The following is a 25,586-nucleotide window of genomic DNA, read 5'->3' on the forward strand; positions in this document are numbered from 1 at the left end:
TATATTTTAGAGTGACTTTTTCTTCAGTAAATGCTGCTTTTGGGTTAAAGTAGGACTTTTAAAATTGAGAAATTTAGTTTTAAATGATAATCACTTTTTATTCCATGGTCTGTTTGAATACTCTGTTCTGATTGGTTGGCAGGTATGCAATAAAGCCAGTTAATGCATGGGTAGTTCCAATTCAGTTTAGTCTCTGTTTCATATTAATGTGCTGCAATAATTCATTCAATACATGTGATCTTACTGTACTATTTAATCTCTGTGTCTGATATGTAGTGGACAGAATGTTAGCACTAATGAGCTGTAACTGATATAACCATAATTTTTACCCTTCCGGTCAAATATTGTGCTGCAAAGAGCTGCTAGTTTTAACTTGTCTATAACTTGGCAAGTGACCACGTAACAAGCGGGATAATCAACGGCTAGTCGTGCATTAAAGTATTTTAAATGCACTTTAAATGCCTCCACATTGTGCATTTAATATCCTTTTAATGCACGGCTAGCCATTGATTGTCCCTTACACTTTACTTTTATCTAAACAAATCAAAAGTTGAAGCAGTTTTTCAAATTAGGTTTCACATATACTAGTATTTTCACAGATGCCAGTCTAATAAGCTAACATGTTTAGAACTGCATTTTGCATGCATTTGTAAATTCAATTTTGAAATGAAATTCTGAAATGAGACACAAGATCAACATATGCACATAAAATCTTATTTTCCATGTGTTCCTATTTGTATACAACGCTACATTTTACAATATTAAAACACTCTAAAATGTTTTTGTTTTGGTTGTCGCACTTTCACAAGTTTCAGGGATTTGGGGTACAGTGTAGGCCATCAATATGAGCAGATTTGTTACCATAAGTGTATGACAGTCACACATCTGGTGTTCAATGAGTCGTTTAATTCAACAGTGGTTTTTCAATACAAAAAGAAACATGTTGCAGTGCAGGTAAAGCAGACTTGAGCTGAACACACTGGTGTTCATGTGCTAAAACTAGTTATCAGGCCTCTATATAAAGACCTCTCAACATCAACAGACAAGACTTTTACTAAGAATCGTATTATCTACATTGTTGCTGAGCGGAAAATCCTTACTTCGCAGCACACTTCTAAATGAAGTTTTACTGTGGTTTGAAGAACGTGATTTGAGCTGGCCTAATAACAGATGTTCCTCTATTAGGAACTGCGGTGGTACCAGCAAAAGTGACTTTGAAGGACATTTCGACAGTCTTTCCAATTAGAGTGTATTATACTCTATAATTAACAATCAGCTCTTCATCAAACTTCATTGCGGCAGTAGTTTATCTGTGAAGTATTTTTACATAACAACGTGAGACCTTCCAGTCAATGAATCAAAGTCAATGATAAAGTGAAGGCCATTTTCCTGTTCAGCATATATTTAACTCCATTTCCTAGTGCAATCCACTGCAGAGAAGATGATAGATGATCACCTTGGCTTGGTCCCAGTCCATTTAATCCCGCTGAACCGCAGCTAAAACCGTTTCATTTCGGTCAGCCTTATAAATAAGGTCCAAAGTCCATCGATCAGATCAATACAATGACCGTCACAGTCTGAAAACTGTCCGGTCGATAACGACTCAATTAGTAACTGTCCCTTAGGTTTTACAGTAAAAATACTGAAGATATGACTGGTTTGTAAAATTCAACTGGTATGAAATAACTTTACTAAACTCTCTCTCTCTCTCTCTCTCTCTCTCTCTCTCTCTCTCTCTCTCTCTCTCTCTTAGTTTTATTGTTCATAAACATCTGAAAATGTTTGGGAGTTGCATGATTTGCATTAAAATAAAACCTAAAAAAAAAATGTGTGGAAAAAGCCCAGCAGTAACAAATGGTGTTCCCATTAATCTGCTTAACAAACTAGTCTAAAGGAATCAAAAATCAAAGACGAGATGTACATGAGTGTTTTTTTTTTTTATCTGAACAGAACACATATTTGGCATTGCAGTGGTGAGCAAATGATGCAGTGAATGGGTGCCGTCGGAATGATGCTAAAAACATCACAACAATCCACAAGTAATGAACACCATCAAAATCTACCTATATATTTGTTTAAAATGCTTTTGGACTTTCAAAAAGTGCTTGATCGGGGGGATTGAGGATTAATATTTAGCCATAAACAATAGTTTGTAGTTAAAGAAATATATGATGGATTGATTTCTTACATAATTTTCATTTTTGGGTGAACTATTTCTTAAATGAAGAACTGGAGACATGTGGATTATTATGATCAATTTATCAGCTGTCTGGACATTCATTCTGACGGCACCCAATCACTGCAGAGAATCCATCGGTCACCAAGTCGAACAAACTCATCTTGAATTGCCTTAGGATGAATTCTGTGCAATTTATTTTTATTTTTTGGGAGAACTTGGTTTAACCTAGTCAGCTAGCTTCTCTAGAAAGACCTAACCTGCATAAGAAAAATTGGAGCAGTTAATTAATTTCTTTTAAGTAAAATTGTTGGTCCAGTCAAATGCTTCATTTGTGTATTAAGGCTTTGAAACACTTATGAAAACACACACAATTTAAAATAAATACATTAAGTGAATAAAAGAAAAAGACTCTTCATGTGCATGTTTGTTTGGACAGTTGCTTTGCGGCAGTGAGCAGTAAAGATGTTTGCAGGTGTGTGATGATCGGGTAAGAAGACCCAGCCACTATTTCCCAGACAGCATGAAGCAGTCACCATGGCAACCCTACCTTTTTATGCTGAGCTCATTAAAACTAAAGCTTTGACCTCTACAAAATACAAGCTTAACCTGTTACCCTCAACTAAAGGGATGGAATGATAGTCAGTATAAAATAATTTACTAGTATGCAGGTCTTCATTAAAATCATTGTGTGATGCATTTCTTAAATGTTAAACTGAACTCAACTAAAGTGAAGGTGTTACCATGTTACCATAAAAAGAAGAGATTGTCTCCAAAGTGACATGTCCTGGGGTGAAAAAAAAGATAATCAACCAATGTTTATAAACACCCTATGAATCAAGACGATTTTAAGTGCTTTTATCGCTTAATACCTCTGTTTCTTACCAAGGTTAAAATACTTTAATAAAAAAAGGGTTTAGTTTTCTGTTCTGGGCACTTACATACTGCTCTTCCTCTATTTACATTATTTTACGGTTACTTTTCAAAATTAGGTTTGGGATTCATTTCAACTTTCTAATTGCTGCTTTAAAAAGGTAGTTGGACGACTTTCAGAGAACGGCGTTTGCCCTCTAGACATTTAAAGCTTAACAACGGCATTAGTTATTACATACTAAAAGCAAAAACGTACAAATTGTTTGGCAAAAGTCTGGCAGTATTAGTCATTCGAGAAAAAATCTGTGGGTTTGCTTCACGTTAGACTTGTTTAGCATTAAACAATCTACTTTACAAAGTTTTCAACATGAAAATGACAATAAATCAAAAACAATTCCTGGAGCTTCTAAACACCATTCTGTGTAAAAAAAACCGAAACAAAAACGACAAATAAACAACTAACACTGTGCAATTTTTTTTCTTGAAAGATTGCACACACTCTTTTCCTCGATGAGGGGCCCCCGGGGTTTGGTGGGACTCGAAGCCAAATATGTCTCCAAAGTTCAGCTGGTTTGGTTCAGGTCAGAACGTGAAGGCGTAGACGACGCCCACCACTACGATGTTCCCGATGGTGGCGGTGATGGCGATCCACAGCCAGATGGCGTCTCGGGACATGGGCTGCTGCTCCTCCTGTTGGTTGTGAGCTGCCAGAGCGGCGGCGTGGACGCTAGCGGACGAGTTGAAGAGAGAGTGATCCGTGCTGTAGTCATCGTGAGGCGACGAGTCCATGAAGGCTCCTGTCATCACAGGGATCTGATGATGGAGAAGAGAAGAGGTCAGACGCATGGGCGTTCAACCAAATGATCCCATCTTCTACATCAGTGGCACTCTGCTCTGGTTTTTGTAGACATCTTACGAGCGTCTCACTGAAATCACTGCCAGGCACAATTACAGCTCAAGATACAATCGAGATGTGCGCTTAAGATTGCTTTAACCTTAGTTTAGATCCAAAAGGGGGTTTTAACAGCCATGCCAGAGAAGAAGCATAACCCATGCGACGGACGGATGCATTTTGATTTGATTACATTTATTGCAAGTAATAATAATGTGACAATAACATCAAAACGTTTGAACTTTTCATCCGTCATAGAAAGCACACCACATGGCTCCCGGCAGTGAATAAAGGCCTTCTGAAGTAGAGTGACACTTGATTCTTGTGGGACAAGCGTATTTTTACTGGAGCTTATGCTACATGTGTGTCTATGTCTATGTCATCCACTGGAACGTGACTCACTCGTGAAGTCACTTAACTCACTTAATGACACACATCTGAACATAATGGCATGATTAACTGATTGACACAAGACAGAGCACATGGGGCATGGAAATAAAACAGCAAACTGTCCTAGTACGTGACGAATATATATATATATATATATTATATATTTTAATGTACTTTTAATTATAATTTATTCCTGTGATGCAAAGATGTTACTCTAGTCTTAATTGTCACACGATTCTTTAGAAATCATTCTAATATGCTGATTTATTACTACAATTATTAAACTTGTGCTGATGTTTTTTTATTCTTTGATGAATAACAAGCAAAAATTTTTTTTGACCGAATATAACCATTACATGTTTTACTGATCCCAAACTTTTAAAAGGTTTGTGTATATGTTTAGAACCGATTGCATTTGTCTGAAAGCCAGTCAGATACGACTAGGATCGCTTGAGGGTGGTCTTTTTTCACCGTTTACTTTTACCGTTCACTATTTATTCTTATTCTTATTGCTATTATTAAATTGCTTGGTAAGTAATGTTTAGGCCTGCAGATGTTCACATCAAAAACAAAAACTATATTCTAAAGCATCTCACTATGGCTAGCAAATGCGAGCATCCCTGGGGCTTTATATATTTTTTTATTATTTTTATTTATTTATTTTTTGGCCGATTTGAGCCATAAACCATGCAAAAAAAATTGCATAAAAAATGTTATATTTCACACTTGCTAATAAATCAAGTTATTCCCTGAAAATACTCCCGAGTACACAACAGTGTCTAATGACCCTTGGTCCTAAAAATGTTCCTTTTTTAATAATTCACAAAGCGGAGCTGTCATTAGCGTAACCTTCACAACAAACCGTCTAACAAGTTGCATGTTGACGATTAAAGCGAGAACACGAACAACGGTGAATAACAATTCCAGCTCTTTGTCTGGTCTGTTTCGGGGCTGATCAAAACCTGCATGGGGCAGTAAAGAGTCTGACAGCCTCCACTGAGCCGAGATGAAAAGACTCTCACCACCAGAGTAAAAATATCACAAAGAACCCGAGACGGCCAATTCCTCTCCTCTCTATCCAGTCTGACACGCACACCTGTCTGTGGCGCGGTTTGAGGTGTTGCACCTTTACAAGCTGCGCGCTTCACACATACAAAGACGGATCCTTGTTCTGGTTCACTATGGCAACTGTTGACAGAAGAGAACAAGGACTGATGGAGGAAGGGATGCTGGGAATGAAGAAGAATGACAAAGTTAACCGCGTATGAGTGGCTATCAGTGAACCACTATGAGCGGATAAACAAAATCAAAACATCTGAATCATCCATCTCAGAATTTAATTGCTTATATTGTGTCATTTCACTCATGGCTGAACACTATTTAATCTTTATCTACCACATATTCAAACCATTGTCATGAAGCACAAAAAAAAAATAAAAATAAAATAAAGGCATAGGAGTGAGGTAGCCTGTGTTTTAGAAGAAAACACAATTTTAGTCACGCTTTCTTCATCTGGACAGGATCAATTCTGCAGTGAATGGGTGCCGTCAGAATGAGAGCCGATAAAAACATCACAATAACACCACTCCAGTTCCTCAGTTAACGTTATGTTTAAAAGCTCAGTGTTCATAGGAAACAAATGAATCATTGATGCGTTTAACTTTTTAAACCATTGCTTCCAAGCAAACCAAGTTTTCTCTTTAATTTAATTGCAATTTTGCTTTTACTTTTCTTGTGCAAAATATAAGTATCATACTATTTTTTTAAATCTATTTATACATTTTTTTACAAAGGACATCCACTAATACGTCATTCAGTGTAACAATACTGTCAGGCATATTTACAACAAAAATCAGTTTATGACATATTAACAAATGTATTAATTTCAAACCAAAAACTAATTAGTTGCAATTTTCCTTTTTTTATTTGCCGCTATCCAAGATTTTCTGTGTTATATTGTGTTATATATATATATATATATATATATATATATATATATATATATATATATATATATATATATATATATATATATATATATATTTTATATATTTAATAGGTATAAGTCAGAATAAGCATGTAGTTTGAATTTTTAAATAGATATTGTACTGCACTGAATGACAATGTAACATTTTAAACACAATTTTGACTTTTTATTATCCAAAAACTTATTTGAAACCTTACAAGTAGACACTTAATGTGCGCACAAAATTAAATAAAGTAAATTTCTTTTGATGCAGACAACTTAACAGCTTTGACCCGCATAGTTACAAATTAAAATATATAGAGACAAATTAAAATAATAATATTTTGCACAGAGAACGTGTATTTTAGAAAGAATCAATGGTTTGAATTTAACAAACATATTAATGATGAATTTGTTTCTCGCAAACAGCCTGCTTTTTACTTCACAAGACATTTACTGATGAACTGGAGTGGTGTGGATTGCTTGTGGATTATTGCGATGTTTGGACTCTCATTCTGACGGCACCCATTCACTACAAAGGAAATATTGATCAGCAAGTCATGCAATGCTAAATTCCTTTTCTTTGTCAGTGCTCTAACACAAGAACGTATATGTAATATTTTGTAAGACAACATATTTTAAATTTAAATCCATATTTATATTTAACATGCAGTAAATAATTCAGCATGCACTGTATGCAGCTGTGCATTTTTGATAGCCACGAATTTCATTTTGCTAAAGGCAACAACACACTCGAACTGTTGAATTATGGCCCAACTGCCAGGCTTACATTAGCGCCAAGGAAGCGGCTCAGAATGTCAGGTTTTTCGTATTCCTTAAAATTAGGCCGTTTCAGAAATCTGAGAAGTCATGCTGATTTACGGCTCAGAGGTCCGTGATTGGCTCATTATTGAAGACTGTGTGAAACAGAGGCAACCGAGCAGCAATCGATGGAAAAACTCTGCACCTGCTGCTCCTCGCGGACAGAATAACTCCATCAGTCTTCAGAGAAAGAAAACCTTCTCTCATTTTTTCGAAACCTAGAAACAGACGTACGCATGTACAACAGAACTACTCAATAAATCAGCACCACTTCTGTCCTCGCGTTACGGACTTCACACTTTTAGAAAGACTGCTTCTAAATCAGAACATTGTCTGAGTGCAGCATTTTTCTCTTTCCTGTGAAATAACTGTAAAAGATGTAGCTTGCGTATCTATGCACGTGATAAAGAGGGAATATTTAAATTGGCACTTTATATTAATAAGCACTGATTAAAGGTAAACAGAAACATATACAATATAACTATGTCATTATTTACTATCATTAGTGTTTACCATTTCGTATTTCGGCTTTGCTTTTCAATACAAATTTAAAGGATCACAGGAGCTGAAAAAAAGCATCGTAAAAGGAGTCATTTCAACTATATTTCACGCAATGTGACAGATTCTCAAGTTCTCATCCGCCAGGAGTGTTCAAATAGATACGCTTTATCTTAAGAGTTTAGAAAAAGTACTTGTTAGTATGCTTGTTAGTAATTGAAAAAGATTTCCTGCACTGTAAAAAAAATATATAGAAGCTGCTTAGTGTCATTTACACAAGCACTAAGCACCATCATGGTGAAGCTCATTAAACTAAAATATGCAATAAACATTAATTTAACAACATACAGTCCTATTAAACATAACTGATTTAAAAAAAATAATAAGAATAAAAACTAATAAGAAACATAGTTATTTCAGGTTATATACAGGTTTTTACTGTAGCATTTTCAACATTTTTACAGTGATATATAGCATAATTTGAAAAGGACTTTGGACTTTGGATCATATGGACTATATTTTTTGTGGTCCAGTTTAAAATTAGTTTAACTGAAAAGAGATGAAAGTGTTAGTTCTAGTTTTTACTTCTTGGATTTAAAATATTAAAAATACTTTTTTTGAACAATTACCCTCACAGTTCCTAAGAAATAACATTTTAGAAAAGTAATACACGAGCTGATTGACTCTAACCCAAACGGAGCGCTTCAAATGAAGCTGTTCTTCTGCATTTTTCCTCTATTAAATAAATCAATTGCATTCGGAGGTTTTCAATGCTTTTGTGACCTCATTCCCCTCTAACAATTTTGAACTTTTAACGGCAATCGCGGATGGGTTTTACGTCATCAAAATAAATAAATAAAATATGAAATATGCAGAGAGAATTACACCATATGAATATCAACCTTTAATTCAAAACGAAGGCTTTCGCGCAATGCAACTGTCACATGAACTCAGTATCTGTTCATCGCATGGGCAGCGCTTGAAATGAGTTGCCTGGAGCTTAATACCATTCAGAGAGCTGCATTAAGTCTTAATGACTCCCATGCTTCCTGTTGCCTCTTCTCTGAGCTCAAATATAAAGGATTCAAGGGACAACGTCTAAGAGCTCGAAGCCTCACAGTGCAGCGAATAGGCACTCTGGGGCACCTAATAACAACGGGATAACGAATGCTAACAAATGTACGCGTATTTAAACAGTAAAATATCTGTATATTCCGTCTATTCTTAGTCAAACGGACCAAAAACAAACCGCTTCTGATATTTTAAAGCTCTAGAAGGTTCTCCAATCTAAATATTGTAATCAATTCTCATATTTTGCAGGAGAACAAACACATACAGATGTTAATGCGTCAGTGTTAGGGAATTAGGATGATACTAAGGGCCTGATGATGGATGGGGTCCCCTGAGAAAGAAAAACGTGATTACTTCCAGGGAGAACGTGCACGCTTTTGCTTTTTTTATTAACTATAGGTTAGGTTTATGGTTGGATTTTGCGTAGGGCTTATTTCCAACATGACAGAGCGTTAACTTTTAGCAGAAGTCCACATACAGTTCAATTCTGAACGGTCAAAGTACATACCTATATTAACGTAGAAAAACATGCCGGGCTTCACGTATTGAATTTGCGTTTTAGCGGCACTCAATGGACAATTCTCTTTGAAACTGCGGCGAAAAGCGCATATTTTTACGAGACGTATGGACGCTTTCGTATAAGTTTTCCTTCATCGTCATTTATCACTGTTCATTAACTAAAGGAAACCACACTCTCCCTTAATAGGATAGCGTAACCATTTCAATTTCCTAGACTATTCTCACTTTGTGAATAATGTTAGATATGACAACGCGAACGCATACACACTCGGCTACATGATAGGGGATTATTGTACGGAGAACGGTACGTTGTCAGTATGATGAAGCTCCGTTGCCCAGACGGGTGTTATCGCTGCGCCGAAGACTGAGCGAACCCCGTACAGCGGGCCTCACAGCTATTTTTTTGCCCTCCTTCCATTCAAATGTCACTGTTTTAAGACAAAATCCTCTTTTCTGTTCACAGCCGCAGCTCTTTGTTCTTGATTCCAGTCTTAGAAAACCTCCTTCAGCAACTTCTTTATGAACCTCTGCTTTATTATGGGTTGAGGTGCAGTCAGGGTTTCACTGGCGCTTTGGCCTTCAAGGCACCCACAAATTAAAGCAAGGTAGAGAGGATAGCGAATCCTAGCAGGAGAATATAGGGTTCGGGAAAAGATTTGACTTTATAAATTTCCAGAGCCAGAGGACAATGGCGATTTTTTTTTTTTTTTTTTTTTTTTTTTTTTTGTGTGTGTCATAGTTTCGGATTCACTCGCTGTGGTGATATATAGTATCTTCTGCAGTGCTTTTTCCTGCCAGTCACTATCCAGTCGAATTCCAAACCGCTGGCAGTGTGAGGTTTGATTAAGAGCGGCAATCCATCACTACCACTGACTGATTGCCAAAGTGATTTATTCTTCCAAATATGCATTCAAACTTTGAATGAAAGTTCAGAATGATGAAGCACCATGGATGGGGCAGGAAAAGACATTTCCTTTAAACTTGTGATTGGGCACATGATATAACCACCATCAAGGGCAGGGAATTTGCATCTGCTGTCAATTAAACTTTAGAAATGATATAAAAATCCCTGACAGATATATAATGCTACTCTTTGTGATTTACAGTGATAGTGGAAATATGCCCTACGACAAATCCAACCCTAAACCTACCAAAAAGTCTTAAGAAAAGCATCAGATCTCCCAAAAAGGAATAAAAAGGTGTCTGAGTTTTACTGCCTCTAGTGTTCATTTCTGTTGGAAACTGAAGTAATATGTGCTTGTCGGTACATATTTTGTGTCTCGCACCAAGGTATGTTTATGCCACGAGACCAGGAAGTTCATTTTATTTTTACACATATAGTTAACATTCAAGAGTTCTAATTTTCAAGAAATTGTGGGTATCGATTTAATATTCTATCTTATGATAGAGCTCGCAGCCTTTCCCACTCTATTACTCTTGTGTCTCATCCCATAAATCATACAGAAGGACAGACTCCAATTCAGCCTTGTGTTACTGTAGTGGCATATGCTAAAAGCTGTTTTACATTACATGGTAAAACGCAACACAGTCCTCATCTATCCACCCTCAAACCAAAGCTCTTCTACCGCAGAATAACACTTACACTTGATCTTTCAGAGGACCGCAAAAATAGGAAAGAGCTCGACCAATTTCCAGAGGACCTGGCGTTGGTTTGTCTCATATTCTCATATTCAGCTAATTCTAGAGATGTTCAAATTATGTAAATGAAAGCTCTGAATCTTAAGGGAACTTTGGAAAGAAAGGACATTTTAAAAAGAAATATCTGATAGTAATGTATTCCAGCTGACAATGTTCACATCTACTATAATAACCCACTTACTCAAAAAAAAGCCGAAATGAGACTGAACGATGCGTGACCACTTGACTTTCTGTCAACTTAAGCATCACTGTTAAACCGATACAAGGCCTAAAAGGGCCTCAGTCGTTCGGCCGAGCAAAGATAGCATGCATTGATGTTGACTAATGAGTTTCTGCATGTTAGAAATGAAATCTTTTGTCGTGAACGGATAAAAGCATTTGCCGCAAGTGTCTGTTACACACCGCGTCGAGATATAAAATGAGAAAAGCTGAGAGAAAGGAACCACTAAACAGCTCTGTAATGGTATTTATTACAAAGATGAAAAGATTAGCAAACGTCAGAGTCTGCTTTGCTAGGTTTAACCTGTTTTAACGCGAAACGTGATTCATAATTCATCATTCTCAGTCTGATGATGTGTTCAAGCCATCAGTGACTTAAGCAGACTGAGTTATGCAACATGACTCGGTTCGTCTTTTGGAATTCGGAAAATGGCAATGAATCATGCTGGATTTATCAATCTCTAAACCAAATCAACGACAGGGCTCACGCGTGATTCATCAAACATCCGTATGCCGCCAAACTCATAGTATAAATGTGGTGGATGAAAACAATCGTTATTTAAATATCGCTTCCCTGAAAACACCCCGGTTTAGAAGCCTGGCCTTTGAGTTTACAACACGGAGAAACGAAACCTGGCCAAAAAGAAGAAGCGATCTCAAGAAAGAGAATTTTATCTTACAGCAAAAACACTGCAAACTATTACAATTGATATGTATATTAAAATATTAGTAAATATAAACATTACAGTCTCTTTCCCTCACTTTACAACAAATATTTTTAATCAAACAGTATTCAGAACAGAACAAGAATGAAATAAGTTATTAATGAAATAATTAAATTAAAAATAATCCCTATACCGACCATTATATGACTGATAGACTTCAGTGGTTTAACTTAAAAATCTCAACATTGGATCTAATGAAGAAAAAAGACAGCTACACCTTTGATGCCCTTGAGGTAAGCTGATAAACTCTAACTTTAAGCTTCAAAGTGAACTATCCCTTTGATCAAAAGTTTGACGGACGTCTTTTGCATATTTGCTTAAATGACAGACGTCTTTTGATTTACAAAGTATAACGCTGCTTTGTAGGAGATGATTATTAGATGTTTGTACACAAGGCATGCTTTTCAGATAAAGTGCTCTTTAACAGGAATTTTACAGATGTTCGTGTGTAGCTGAACAAAAAGGCTAAGAAATATCAAGGCGTTATTTTATCTGGGACTGGCGGTTTTAGGGGTGGTGAATAATGTAATAATTCTGATAAAATAAAGATAAAATCAAACTAAATCACACTTTCTAGCAGTCATTTAGAGTAAAAGGCGTAGCTGAAGGTTTACTGACAAAGTAATTGTAGCTTTTTTTTGTAGCTGGTCTGATAATGTGACAAATGTTTGCAAAAACAAAAGAAAAAAATGTTTATGTTGACTTTGAGATAAGCGTTTTTTTGGGCCTCAGTAAATGTGTGTAGAATAATAAAAATATAGTCTTTTTTGTAAATTGTTTTCTGTGTACTGCAGAAAAATAAATCGATAAAATAAAAAAAATGAAATTAATAATAATACAAAAATGTTCTGTACAATGTTAATATATTATAAACTGTAAGAGAGTGGCTCTGCATAAATATAACAATTAACATTTAATTAATGCTCATTAGTTCATGATATGCAATCATGGCCCGAAATTATGATGGTGTCTTTTTTTTTTTATTACACACTTTCTTTCTCCACTTTTTAGTTTTTCACTGCCACTTTAGGTATTCGCATTTTTTGTGTAAAGGGATAGTTCACACAAAAAGCTAAATTATGTTGTTAATTACTCACCCTTATTTGTTCCAAACCATCATTCAACTTTGCAAGACAAATAAAGATATTTCTGAATGAAATTCTAGAGCTTTATGACCCTGCAAGTCCCAGAAATCTAGGAAGAACATCTTTAAAATGCTATTTTAAGTTTATTTAATAATACCGTTCACATCTCTGCTAAAATAGTGGAAAATAGTGTTGTTGTTTTTTTTACCTTAAACCACATATACACATGAATTACACCAAATACACATAATTTCTTGCAACATCATACCGATTAAAGCATAATCGGTAACACTTACACGTCATAAATATGAAGGAGGTTTTATGCATGTATATTACAACTGTCATCACGTGTCATTCGCTCAGTTAACAATGCAAAAATGACATTATTTGACCTAACCTTAACATAACCTGACCTTACCCATAATAAAGACATCTCAAATAATATCATCTTTGCATTAAAAATTACACAACTGACGTTTGTCATAAACATGCATAAAACCTCCTTCATATTCATGTCGCGTCATGATTATGACGGTGTCATGTCAGTCTCATGCACACCCCTTTAAGTAAAGTGTAACCACATAATCAATAATGATTGACATTTACCCTTTTGACCTCACGTAAATTGTAAGGAAATGATTTTACCAATAGCGACAAGACATCTTTGTTGACCCTGGAATAACATTGTACTTAACCAATCAGATTTGAAGAACCGGTTTATATTTTACTTGCAGTCAGACAGCTTACATCAGTGTCATTCATCTATCATCAGGTTAGGTTTAGCAGTAGGTCAACACTGCATTTTTGGATTAAAATGTTGTTCCAGGGTAAATAAAATATGCTGACCTAGGAACACAAAATCAGGACGTGCTGAATCCAACAGACGTCCAGTTAAAAACATTAGATTTCTCCATCTGAGCTCAAATCAAATGCACTCATAACTGTGACGGCTTACATAAGAGTATCACCACGTGTAGGAGAGCTTCTCACGAAACACAGGAGAGGCAGATGGAAGAAAAATACCTTATGTGAGCCATCAGAGAGAAGGAATCCTCTGGCTAGAGCAAATGAATCAGTGTGCAGTGAACTACATGGCATTATCTATGTTGAAGTGCCATTTCCTTTCACAGCGGTGCTAAACAAGCTTCCGGGCCGCCGGCCCCTGTTTCGCTGCCTTCATTGTCCTTATGGGTACATATTTACCCATCCAGGCATCGCCGTCCTCAGCTAGCGGGGAATGACACTCGGGTCTCTGCGGAGTAGGTTTCAGATTGGTCATGTGGGATTAGTTCAGCCGGCTAAAACACAGGGAACTTCCCCATCAGCACTTTGTGAACTTGTTTTAGTGTCACAGACCGCTCTTGTTAAATAACCCGAATTAAAAGATTGCAGTAGCTTTGCCTCAAACAGCCAATATGGAATTCTTAGTGGTGAAGTGGAAGCATCTTTGATAGATCATGTTCCTTTTCAGTAGCAAAGCTATTTTATCGCTTAAAGACCGGGCGAACCAGAAGTTTACGACCTATTTTACCTCCATATTGTGACGGAATATTGAATGAGAAAAACAGAGAGTGTGGTTTGTTTTTTCTACTTTGAATTGATTGGACGCATTTCATTCAGAAAAGAACGCTGGAGGCAGTTGGAGGGGGTGTGGCTAATGATGTCATGCTCATGCCCAAGCCGTCAAACTGATGTCATCAGGTAAGGCCCATCATTTAGAGAAGAGGAGCATTTTCAGATTTGCATTAAAGGTTACGAAGGCGCGCTATTTTTCTGTGTTTGGATTGTAGTCCATTTTGATTTCACACTGATCTTAAATAGCTAGGTAGCATTGAAACAAGCTTTTGTTTTCTTTTGCTTGACAATTAGCTATATGGATATGTATTCTGTCAGCTGCTTCAAATCACAACTGAAGTGAAGCCCAATTACGAATTATCACATGTGCAGCTTGTGAATGTAGGTACAAATATTTTCTGATTTAAACAGAACACAAACACAGCAACATTTTTGTTTAACTTCCATGTAATTACTTTTTTTTAAATTTCAGTGCTCATCTTCATTAATGACAGTGAAATATTTATATTAAATGAATATCGAAATCGAATATCGAGTTTAAAATACTTCATTACAAAAAGAGTTACATACACATGGTCTATAATGTCCGTACAGTGCGTACATATTTATGCTGTTTATTTTTTATAAATTCAGAAAATGATGTGCATACACAAAATAATTAGTACTGTAGTTTGCCAGTTTGAATTAGCAATTTTGGCATGTTTCTTATAGCTAGTTGAGAGAAAGAACTCGAAAGAGCAAGTGAACCCTTTCACTTAAACAATAGGTGATATATTGAGCATGAACACTAGCGCACGAAAACAGAAAAAAAATACATCAATGTCGAAGACGCTTTTAAAAATGCAAATGCAATATGGTTAACGTGACGGCCAAATTTAACAAAAGGTGTCAAGAGCCGGGTGAAAAAGCTAAAGCATTTTTTATCGCTGTAGAGTATTACTAGTACGGAGTTGTCCCGGTGGAGAACTGCCCACAATCCTGTAGTGTACATTAGGGATTCACGTACTGTCAGAGAGTCTACAGTTAGACCCAAGGCAAGATCTCGGCAAAGCCATCCCACAAATGGGTAAAGAATCAAAAAGCAGCCATGAGCCAGTGGGGAAATAAAAGAAGCCAATATGCATGAGCTGTGGTTCAAAGGCTGATGAAAAGGTGCACGGGCACAATGAGATTTTTTCCACATTGACAGTGCAGGAAAGGATTTAGATCATGGGGAAACTGAGTGTAAAATAAGTGTACAGTCTGTAAAAAACAACAGCTTGATGTTGAACATTAAAGGGAGTATTTGGAGTATGTTGAGACCAACAATGTTTTTTTTCTCTCTCTTTTTTTTTTGCAGGCAGATGGTGTATTCATGGTATTTCCAGCAGGGTTAACTGGACCATGATAACCAGTCCCACTTTACTGTGTTTATGAAAAAAACAAGAACGGAGACTAAAAATTCTGGTCATGGCATCTTCAGTGGTATTACAAAGAAGCTGCGAGGACCAAACAACACGCTCACATGAGAGAAGCGATCACACAAGTAAAACAGCTCTTTATGTTAGTGATACCAGGATTAATTACCCATATAAAGAGCTTGCAAAGCCTCACTGAACCATAAACAAACATCACCAGACACAGAGAACATTCATTTGCAACCTCAAGAACAGGAAAAATTACACTAGTTCTAAGAATGTTCAATTCTTGTTCAATTCACACTGAAATACCAAAAAAAAGTTAACTGATAATGAGGTATTCTTTGAGTTATTATGTTTCATTATAATTTTGTTTTCCAGACATCCCCCTGAATGTAATGCTTTTAATGCTAACGTTGTTAAATCATTCCACTAACAATGCAATGATAATGCTTTCATGCTAACTTTTTTAGAGCGTTTCACGAGACTCGGTCTCAAACGCCTCACCCACAGACCGTGACCTGAACGTCCGATGCATATAGCGCACTTATTTGGAAGGACTTCAGGATTTTCACAATCGGATTGGTTAAATTATACAGGATTTCTAGGAGCCGTGTGAGTCACGTTTTTTTTTGACGGTCCGCCTGGAAACAAAGATGCCGTGGCATTAAAGAAGAAAGCTGTTCGGTTTGCAACTTTGAAGACGAGCGCTTATCAGGATCAACTAAAAGCTGGGTTTTCAAAAGTAAGTGAAAGATTTAAAAATCTGCGGTATAAAATCTTGGAAATACGTCCGATACTTTTACACACCGGTGTGTTATTGTGGCTTCATTTCCACACCCTGAAACGTTGACACTGAACGAAACAAACGGTGACCTGTCATGTATTCCAGACCTTCAGCTTGAACTAACCTTCCTCCAACTGCAATAATAATGTTTTGATGCTAACGTTTTTAAAACATTCTTCTAACAACGTAATTATAATGTTTTTATGCTAACGTTTTTAGAAGGGTTATCAATTGCAGATGACGTTAAGGAAACGTTCTACTACTGTTTTTGATAACTTTTTATCCTTTAGAGACTGTTAGTTACGAGAATGTTCCCTGTTACCTAGAATAGAGCTAAAAAAGGGGCTGAAGAACACAAAGGAAGCCAGTTTATAAAAAGTTTTTCGTTAGTTATTTGCTGAGAAAGTCATGAGCAAATACAGAGGGACAATACATGCACACTAGAAAATTAAAAATGTATTTCTCTCCAGAAGTTACAACCTATTATAACAAAACATTTGCTCATTCTTACTTGTTATCGCTGATATCAAATGTTTCCTCCATTTCTTTTTTACTGTGAGACATTAGGCTAGTGTTGCCACCTTGTGAACGAACCGATCAGTGGAAACAAACCAATAAGCACGTGCGAGAAATTTCAAGTACAAAGTGTTTCAAAGCAGTAATGCGACTTCTTTAGGCAGCTCGTTAGTTGCCAATGTGTTCTACGTTTTAGGTGGAACGACGATCGTAAACCATTTGTGAAAGCTCGTTTTGGAACAGCTAATAGGAAGGCAATCGGAATTGTTTTTCTCTGCACTATCGCATTCTAAAAAGTCGTAGAACTTTTTTGTACCATCACGGCAAAAAAGAACAAGCTCACTGTTCCGTTCCATTTGAGCGAAATTGAGCAGTTCAATTCAATCCAGAGAGACAACGCTGCGTGAGATTAATGAGGGAAGTTGGCGAATTAAATGAAATCTTGCCAGCAATCAGGGCCACTGCGAGAAACCGCGGCCATCTTTTAGCACCTGTCAAAACACATAAAGCCAAAGATTCATTTGCATCATTGGCACAAATGAGGGATGAAACCAAACTAAAAAAAAAAAAAAAAAAATCATTTAGCCTTGAACTGCCACTTATTATGATCCGGCTTGACTCTAAAACTCTCCAACGAGAGAAACTCCGTTCTGAAATAGATCAGACTTGGCATCAGAAATCAGTCAAACTGAAACTTACCTATCAGACTTGACTTTATGAGGGTAATGTCTATTCTTCGGGAACATCACTGCTCTGGCAGACGAGTTTGAACCCTGACTTGGCTCTAGGTTAGTCTCAGCCATTAATATTAAAGCTTCTGCCTCCTGGCTGTCAAGAGGACACTGAGAGAAGACACAACACTAATGGAGAGATCGCTCTTTGATGCCCTGTAACCTATCTCTGTCTGGCGTTGGATCAAATCCAAACACAACAAAATCTAGTCTGTGCCACACGCTTAAAGTTATTTCTACAGCTCATCCAGTAAGAGGGAAAGGTGGTTTAGTTGCACCCCTGGCTGATGTTGCAATGACGTTGCTCGCTTAGCTACATCCTTTTAAACGACTCTGTGCAATTTTCAGATGTCGCTCCAAGCAGAACTCGTCTTCCTACAAGAAAATCCCCATCCAAAACAAGCACAAGTTTTGGCTTATAAAAGAGCAATTTTTTTTTATCAAACTCCAGCAAAGTGGTAGCCATAGGCGGAAATTACGATTTTTCCTTTTCAGTAGGTTTCTTCTGCCGCAGCGTTGAAACGCTTAATACATTAGATTTTTTTTTTCTTCCTCCTGCCAAGTTAATGAAACGCAAGGAAATAAACATAACTATAAAGCTTGAGCACTGCTGTTCTCTCCCATTAGCCTTCCGCCAATAATTGCTCTACAGCTCATTACAAAGTCTGCAGTTGTTCCTATCATTTCTTAATTTTATTACTCTCTGAATCATGCGCACTGCACGCGCGTTCTCGAGGTCTAATAAATGCAAATAATTATTGATTATATTTAAAGACTATTAAAGTTGCATATGAATGCGATTAGGACTGATTTAATTGCTAGTGGTTGTTGCAATTTGTATCCAGAAAGCTGAGAGTTGCTTGCTGATTGCCTCAGTTACTCCGAGTAAGTAAAATATTGCTGAACCAATTAATAGCTGTTACATGCATGCATTTTTAAGGTGACTGCAGGAGGAATGTCTCGTTTGGGCAAGTTTAAAAGAAAAAAAATGGTGATTGACGATATATATATATATATATATATATATATATATATATATATATATATATATATATATATATATATACTTCAATGGAAGAAAGACCATGCAACTTGCAAATCAGTTCATCATTCACTTGTGCACAATTGTATTTGATTCGTGACTAATATGTTCAGAAACCCAAATGTGTACAGTATTTCAAATGCCATCTGTAGAGTTCTATCTAAAATAGTTTTGCTGATATGATCAAGCTGAAGTTTAGATCCCGACTTCAATAAGCTGAGCTCCACGTAAAGTTGACTGACTTTATGACTTTATGCCTCCATGTGCAGTATCTCCGTCTACAGCTCGAGAGTCGAGACAAAAGCGTTAAACGCCTTACCTGCGCGGCCATAAATGACAGATCCATGACGATTTGCTTATCAGAACAATAACTAAAGCTTCGGGAAGGTCAGGTAAGATAGCTTTCTGCGTCGTCTCTGTCCGCCGGAGTAACCTATTTACATCCGAATGACATCGTCGAGTTCAGCTCCAGCCTCCAGGTGCATGAATCCTCAACATCTGATGCGCGTCTGCGATCATTTTAGAGACGGATCAACAGCGAGACGAGGATGAGACAGACCAGAAGAGAGGGAACGAGAGAGAGAGAGAGAGAGAGAGAGAGAGAGAGAGAGAGCGCGAGCGCGCGCGCGCTTGTCTTATTCATATTCAGTTGTTTTTGTGACGCTGACCTAGAGAACGTCTCGGAAAGATTTTTAGACAAAGCTTTTGCAGATGCGCCACATAAGCTCGGAGTATTTGCTAAGAATTACAGCCGGTTTTTTCGTTTATCGACGCCAAAAAACACGTTTATTTCCAGTGTCGTTGATCATTTTACTCGTGGATTTGCAAAATAGCAACCCATACGGTTTTTTTTTAGCATACAAAAAAAAAAAAATGAAACAATAACATCTAAAAAGACATTAAGTAGGTAAACAAAACAGTATTCATTATCGTAATTTGAGATAAAGGTAAACGTATGAGGCTTGGCGCTCACGAACGAGACTTGAATAATAGGAAGGCAAATGCAGTAAAAAACCTTTTATAATTAATAAGGGAGTCGGAATGTGACAAATATTTAATGCATCCGGATCCATTATGTTATGAACAATAGGCTGCCGTAAAATACAATTGTGATGAAACCTCATTGGTTTTAGCAGATGATCAGCAAGGGGTGAGATATTGCTGCTGTTGAGGATACTGGCTTGGAAAAAAAGCCTAGTTTCTCATTCATTAGATTTAAGGTTCAAAGAAGCTGACATTAAAATCAAGTTCAGCTGTCTTGGCCATCATTTCTGGAGATGGACTGTTGCTATTATTGGAAAAATCGGTGTTGGCGTCGTCTTGCTGGTGCGGATTCAGAACGTGGAGTTGTGAAACAAACACACACACACACACACACACACACACACACACACACACACACACACACACACACACACACACACAGAGTTTCTCTTGGACTATACCTGATAGTAAATAAGGCGATAGGCGCTCAAGCAAAGATTATTAAAAACCATAATCTTAATCTAACCTATAGATGAAGTTGAGATATCACATAAATAAACAGCTTTTTTACGTAATTCAAGATTCTAGTCACAAACACTTCTGGGGAGCTGATGGTGTTGAGGTGAAACAGAGTCGATACTTGACACACGTATCCACAATCTGTTAACGGAAGATATTGAACTGCCACACTCTCTCTTTTGTGCACGACAATAATCTGAATTGCAAATGCGAACGGTAATCGCCATTCTGGTCTGTGAGCACAAAAATGACACCCTACTGCCGGGTTAATGGGGTTTAGAGGACAGAACCGGTGTACTCTTGATGAACCCTCACACATTTGACCACGGAGTTCAGGATGCGTTTAGCATCGCCCTTTAACAACCCATTGATGTGTGATGAAAACACAGATTAGATGTGCTCGCTTTTGAAAAATGTAATGCTGCCATTGTTTGCTCAGCCTCCACTTAATAAACCTGAATGGGTCTCTGTCTTGTGTTGAAGAAGAAGATATTTTAAAGAGCACTGGTAACAGCACAATAACAAAATGTGGGAATATGTTTGGGTAAATATTGGACACATGCTGGGTTATTTTGACCGAACTGGTGATGTTAAACATTTTTACTCGCCGTGTCGGGTTGATCTGATTTAATCACACAGAGAATTAATGTAGTAATAATAATCAAAATAACCAAAATATGAATATTTATTATTAAGCAAGAACACCAATGGACAAAATGCAAAACAAATGGAATTAATTTGGGTGAATACAGCATAGTTTACGATATATATTTAAACTCATTTAACAAGCATTTTAGGAATTTTAAAAAAAATGCATATAGAAGTAGCATTTTAATTTAAGTGTGTTGAACCGCTGATCTTATTCTTGTTTTGTGTTGCCTAAAATAATTTTAGTCATGGCAATTCTCTGATGGATATTTTACTGTATGTTCAAACACCATGTACAGCTGAAATTTGCATAACAGGTGCTCTTTAAAGTACATTATTTCCATAATAAGAGCTTTTTTAATAGGATTTTTTTTATATGCTTAAGTTTACTGTGTTTCACAAAGGTGTCCTGTCAACTCAATAGGTCCACTTTTCATATCAGAACGGTAATTATACCCAAATGTCTGAAACACAGCTAAGGCGAAAGTGTGTTAAGAAAACAACTTCACCGCGAATCTTTACTTAATACACAACCCCATTAGACACCAAAGCAATTTTCTATATTATGACAATGCATATTGATGGATGGCAAATCCCCCCAGAGTGATTTCTGTTTAGCACCACAATACAACACACACAAACAAACAATCACACCGAGATGGAGAAAGTTTATCAGAGCAGACAGTTGTTGAACTCCCAGACAAACTCTGTCAGAGCAGCACGCTGGGAAAAAAAAAAGACAATGATGGATCCGCTTGCAAAACAGTTACATAATGCGCCCCGCGGTGCAACCGAGGAAAAAAGAAGAGGTAGTCGTATCCATCCAGAGAAATAAATGCTTGAGCTGAAACATCTGAGCTGAGAGTCGGAGGCGCCGTGACGCCCACAGCAACTGTCCTCACAATAACAGGTCACAGCGCATCAATTATTAATGTCTAAACCGGAAATCCCTTAAGCCATCGATAAAGGTTAGGCCGCATTTTCTGGTTAAATGTCTGTCTCATAGCAACAGACCTCCAAGAACGAATTCTTTGGGGACAATTTTGCTCATTAGTGTTATCTGAGTAGGTGGGTAGGTCTAATGCTACGTTGCAGGCCTATATTACGTTATATTATATTATATATTTAAAATAGAAGCTAGCTAATTTTAAACAACTGAGAATGGAAACAAATATGACTTTGACTGCATCCTTCTCGCGATTCACCCTCCAGCCAATCGCTGGTGTGATTGCGTTGTAGGTCATAAAGTTCTTGATGTGCATTATGACTATTAAGTGTGAAAAACAAAGCACAGTGAATTGAGCGCTTAGACAAAAACAAAAACATGCCAAACAGACGCCCTAGGCTATTGGAATAGCGACTACCTGTTTCTGCACCAGTTTTCTGATACACTTTATACACACATGCATATAAACGGGATTCTTTAGACTTGATTCATTCTGATTTACTTCTTTTTTCATACAATTCCAAATGTTACTTTTATTTACAGAGTTGGGAAGGTGGAGATGAGCTATTGTCCTCTCCAAACTCTTGAATATATATATATATATATATATATATATATATATATATATATATATATCATCCCTCTGGTGTTTGTAAATGTTCTCTCCATGACCCGATTTAAAACTTTCTGCCCCTTGTTTATCAGTTATTTATTTTTTTTATGGAAAAATGATGCAATGTGGCTTTATGTCTCTCAGACGCGACATTACATCCTAAGCGGGAACACTTTTATCTAAAGCAGCTCGAGGCTGACAGACTCTAGTCTCCAGATTATGGAACATAAATGATCTGAAAAACAGCACTTGAACATGTTCAGTTGGTAAAGCCAATCACCAACCGATGCCGACAGCTGACGTGGGAAACACTTTGAAAAGTAAAACTGAAAACGTTGAACATGTCTGTTGATTTTCTGCGTGTTCGTATCCGTAGCAAGCAGGAAAGGATGATGAATACAAAAAAAAAGAAAAAAATGCATTGCATTAAAGGTATATGTTGCATCAGCCCACATGAAAAAGTACTTTATAGTTGAGTTTTTGAGCCATACTATTGTAAAGTGCTTGAATAACTTGTGGTAAATAGCTGCTGTGGAAATATATATAAATATATATATATATATATATATATATATATATATATATATATATATATATATATATATATATATATATATATACTACTTACTCTACTAAATGGTTCAAAAACATTTTTTCATGTGGCTTGCATACTTTGAATTAACTAAATATGACCATGATGTTGCTAGTACAATAATTTAGCAACTTTACATTTTCTAAATCTTGTAAGTTCGTAACCCTGATGTTGCTAGCACTACTTCACTACTACACAGATGTGACTTTACGATAACAAAACGTGACAAAATTTTACAGAAACAACTTCTGACTTTGAATTACAAATGCCACTTCATTGTAACGTGTCTTGAAGTCTCGCAAATGTGCTTTTCTACACTAAATCTTACAAATGTGAACATTTGTCATTTTTAATTTCACAACTGCAACTTTAAATGTTTAAGCATTTCACATTTATTAAAAGTTAATGCATAATATTATACATAAATAAAATAACAAAACTTTTAACTGTATTTTATTTATGCTTATATAGTTCATGTGTGAACTTATGTTAAATATAAACTTAACATCAGCAGTTTTGTTTGGTTTATCAGTCATCAGAGCATGTTAAACGGGTGTACCTTTTATTTTTTTAACAATATAATTGTAATAACTTTTAACTAATAATAATAATAAACAGCAACTTTACATCTTTTTACATTTTTTATATACTTTTGATGCTAATATTTTATTTAACTTTATACTTCAGTGCCTTTTGAAACAAGCTCTAAGTCTGTGACAGATATAAAAATCAGAAATGATGGTTCAACCTATTTTTATGATCTTCTGTGCACTTTCATACACTGCTGAGATATTAAATTGCATGAGCATTAGAAATGAAGCATGCTTTTAAAGCAACCTTTGCTTTGTACTTATTGATCCCACAGACAGAGGGGAAAAAGCCCAAACTTATTATAATTTTTTTTTTATTCATTGTGTATATGGTTGATTTTTTTTTTTTCAGAGCGATTCTAATTCAAAGATAGTTGGAAAATGGTGCACTCCAAATAGGAGACCAAAAATGAAAGCGGAAGCAATGTGTTATTGTTTCAAACTGAATGGGATTTCATGGGAGAGACAGGCAGGCTCTTCCTTTCCACCAACTAAACAAACACAGTAAATGCACATAAAGGTCACGAGTCTGTTAGTCCTCCACGGAGCTGATTTTCTGCTCCGGTTGGCTCTTCGTTAAATAACAGAATTCTTTTTCCCTTTACAGTCTGATAGCAGCTGCTCCCAGTAAAGTATAGTAATCCGTCTCTGTGCCGTTACATCAACAAAGACGTATGCATTCCTCACTCGACCTAATTCAGGAGTGATCCTGTACTAATGCATGCTGGGAGAAGCCCAGCCATAATGGAAGTAGAGAAGGTAATGTTGATTGGGGCTGTGTGGTTACCTCGGGCAAACTCAGCTGTTGTCGTTTCAAAATTTATTGTAGGAAACATTTTATATAAAGCAATTTATATAAAGGGGTCAAGAGACATCCCTTTGCTCTGCGCTCTTTCAATGATTTACTTACAGCCCACATGAAAACACAATGGCATTAAAATAGCAAAACAGGAAGATGTGACGTTAGAGAACATAACAAACTGATCATTTTCTTGCACCTTTATCCTCTAAATGAGCTCATTTCACATTTGCTGACTGCTCTAGGTCTCCAAAATGATTTGATTAACATCATCAAAAGATTCAGAGAAAACTTTGAAATTTCAGGGACAAGGCCAAAGACCTTTGTTGGATGCCCTTCAGAAAACACTACATCACTCATCCACATGATACTGTCATTGACATTACTAAATGGGCCCAGGAATACTTCCAGAAACCACTATTGGTAAACTGCTGTGCCATCTGCAGATACTACTCTATCATGCAAAAAGGAAGCCATATGTGGACAAGGGCTGTCATGTACTGCTAGCCAAGGCTCATTAAATTGGGCTGTTTTAAAGTAAAAAAGTCCAAATTTGGCATTCTTGTTGGAAATCACATACACTGTGTCCTCCGGACTGAAGAGGAGGGAGACCTTCCAGTGTGTTATCAGTCTTCAGCTCGATAGCCAGCATCTCTGATGGTATGGGGGTGCATAAATACGTATGGTACGGGCAGCTTGCATGCTTTAGAAGACACTATGAATGCTGAAAGGTATATAAAAGGTTTTAGAGAAACATGTGCTCCCCTCCAGATGATGTCTGTTTCAGGGAAGGCGTTGTTTATTTCAGCAGGACAGTGCATCACCACTTCAGCTATTATTAATGGAATTAAAATCTGAGTGCTGAATTGTCTTGCCTCTTGTCTATATCTTTTACATTTGGTGCATCATTAAATGAAAAATACAGAAGCATTTCTATTAAAGAATAAGAATC

The 25,586-nt window shown here is 36.6% G+C and overlaps 1 protein-coding gene across 1 annotated transcript; it reads right to left on the minus strand.

Moving 5' to 3' along the window:
• Nucleotides 1-830: 830 nt before the first annotated feature.
• LOC122324366 (uncharacterized protein C14orf132-like) lies at nt 831-19,532 on the minus strand. Its single transcript, XM_043218729.1, has 2 exons — nt 19,263-19,532; nt 831-3,862 (listed from the first exon to the last, which is right to left on the minus strand). The coding sequence occupies exons 1-2, from the start codon at nt 19,287-19,289 to the stop codon at nt 3,632-3,634; spliced, it is 258 nt and encodes an 85-aa protein (XP_043074664.1). The 5' UTR covers nt 19,290-19,532; the 3' UTR covers nt 831-3,631.
• Between the last annotated feature and the right edge of the window lie 6,054 nt (nt 19,533-25,586).

Source organism: Puntigrus tetrazona, chromosome 20, assembly GCF_018831695.1.
Source record: "Puntigrus tetrazona isolate hp1 chromosome 20, ASM1883169v1, whole genome shotgun sequence".
Lineage (NCBI taxonomy): Eukaryota > Metazoa > Chordata > Actinopteri > Cypriniformes > Cyprinidae > Puntigrus > Puntigrus tetrazona.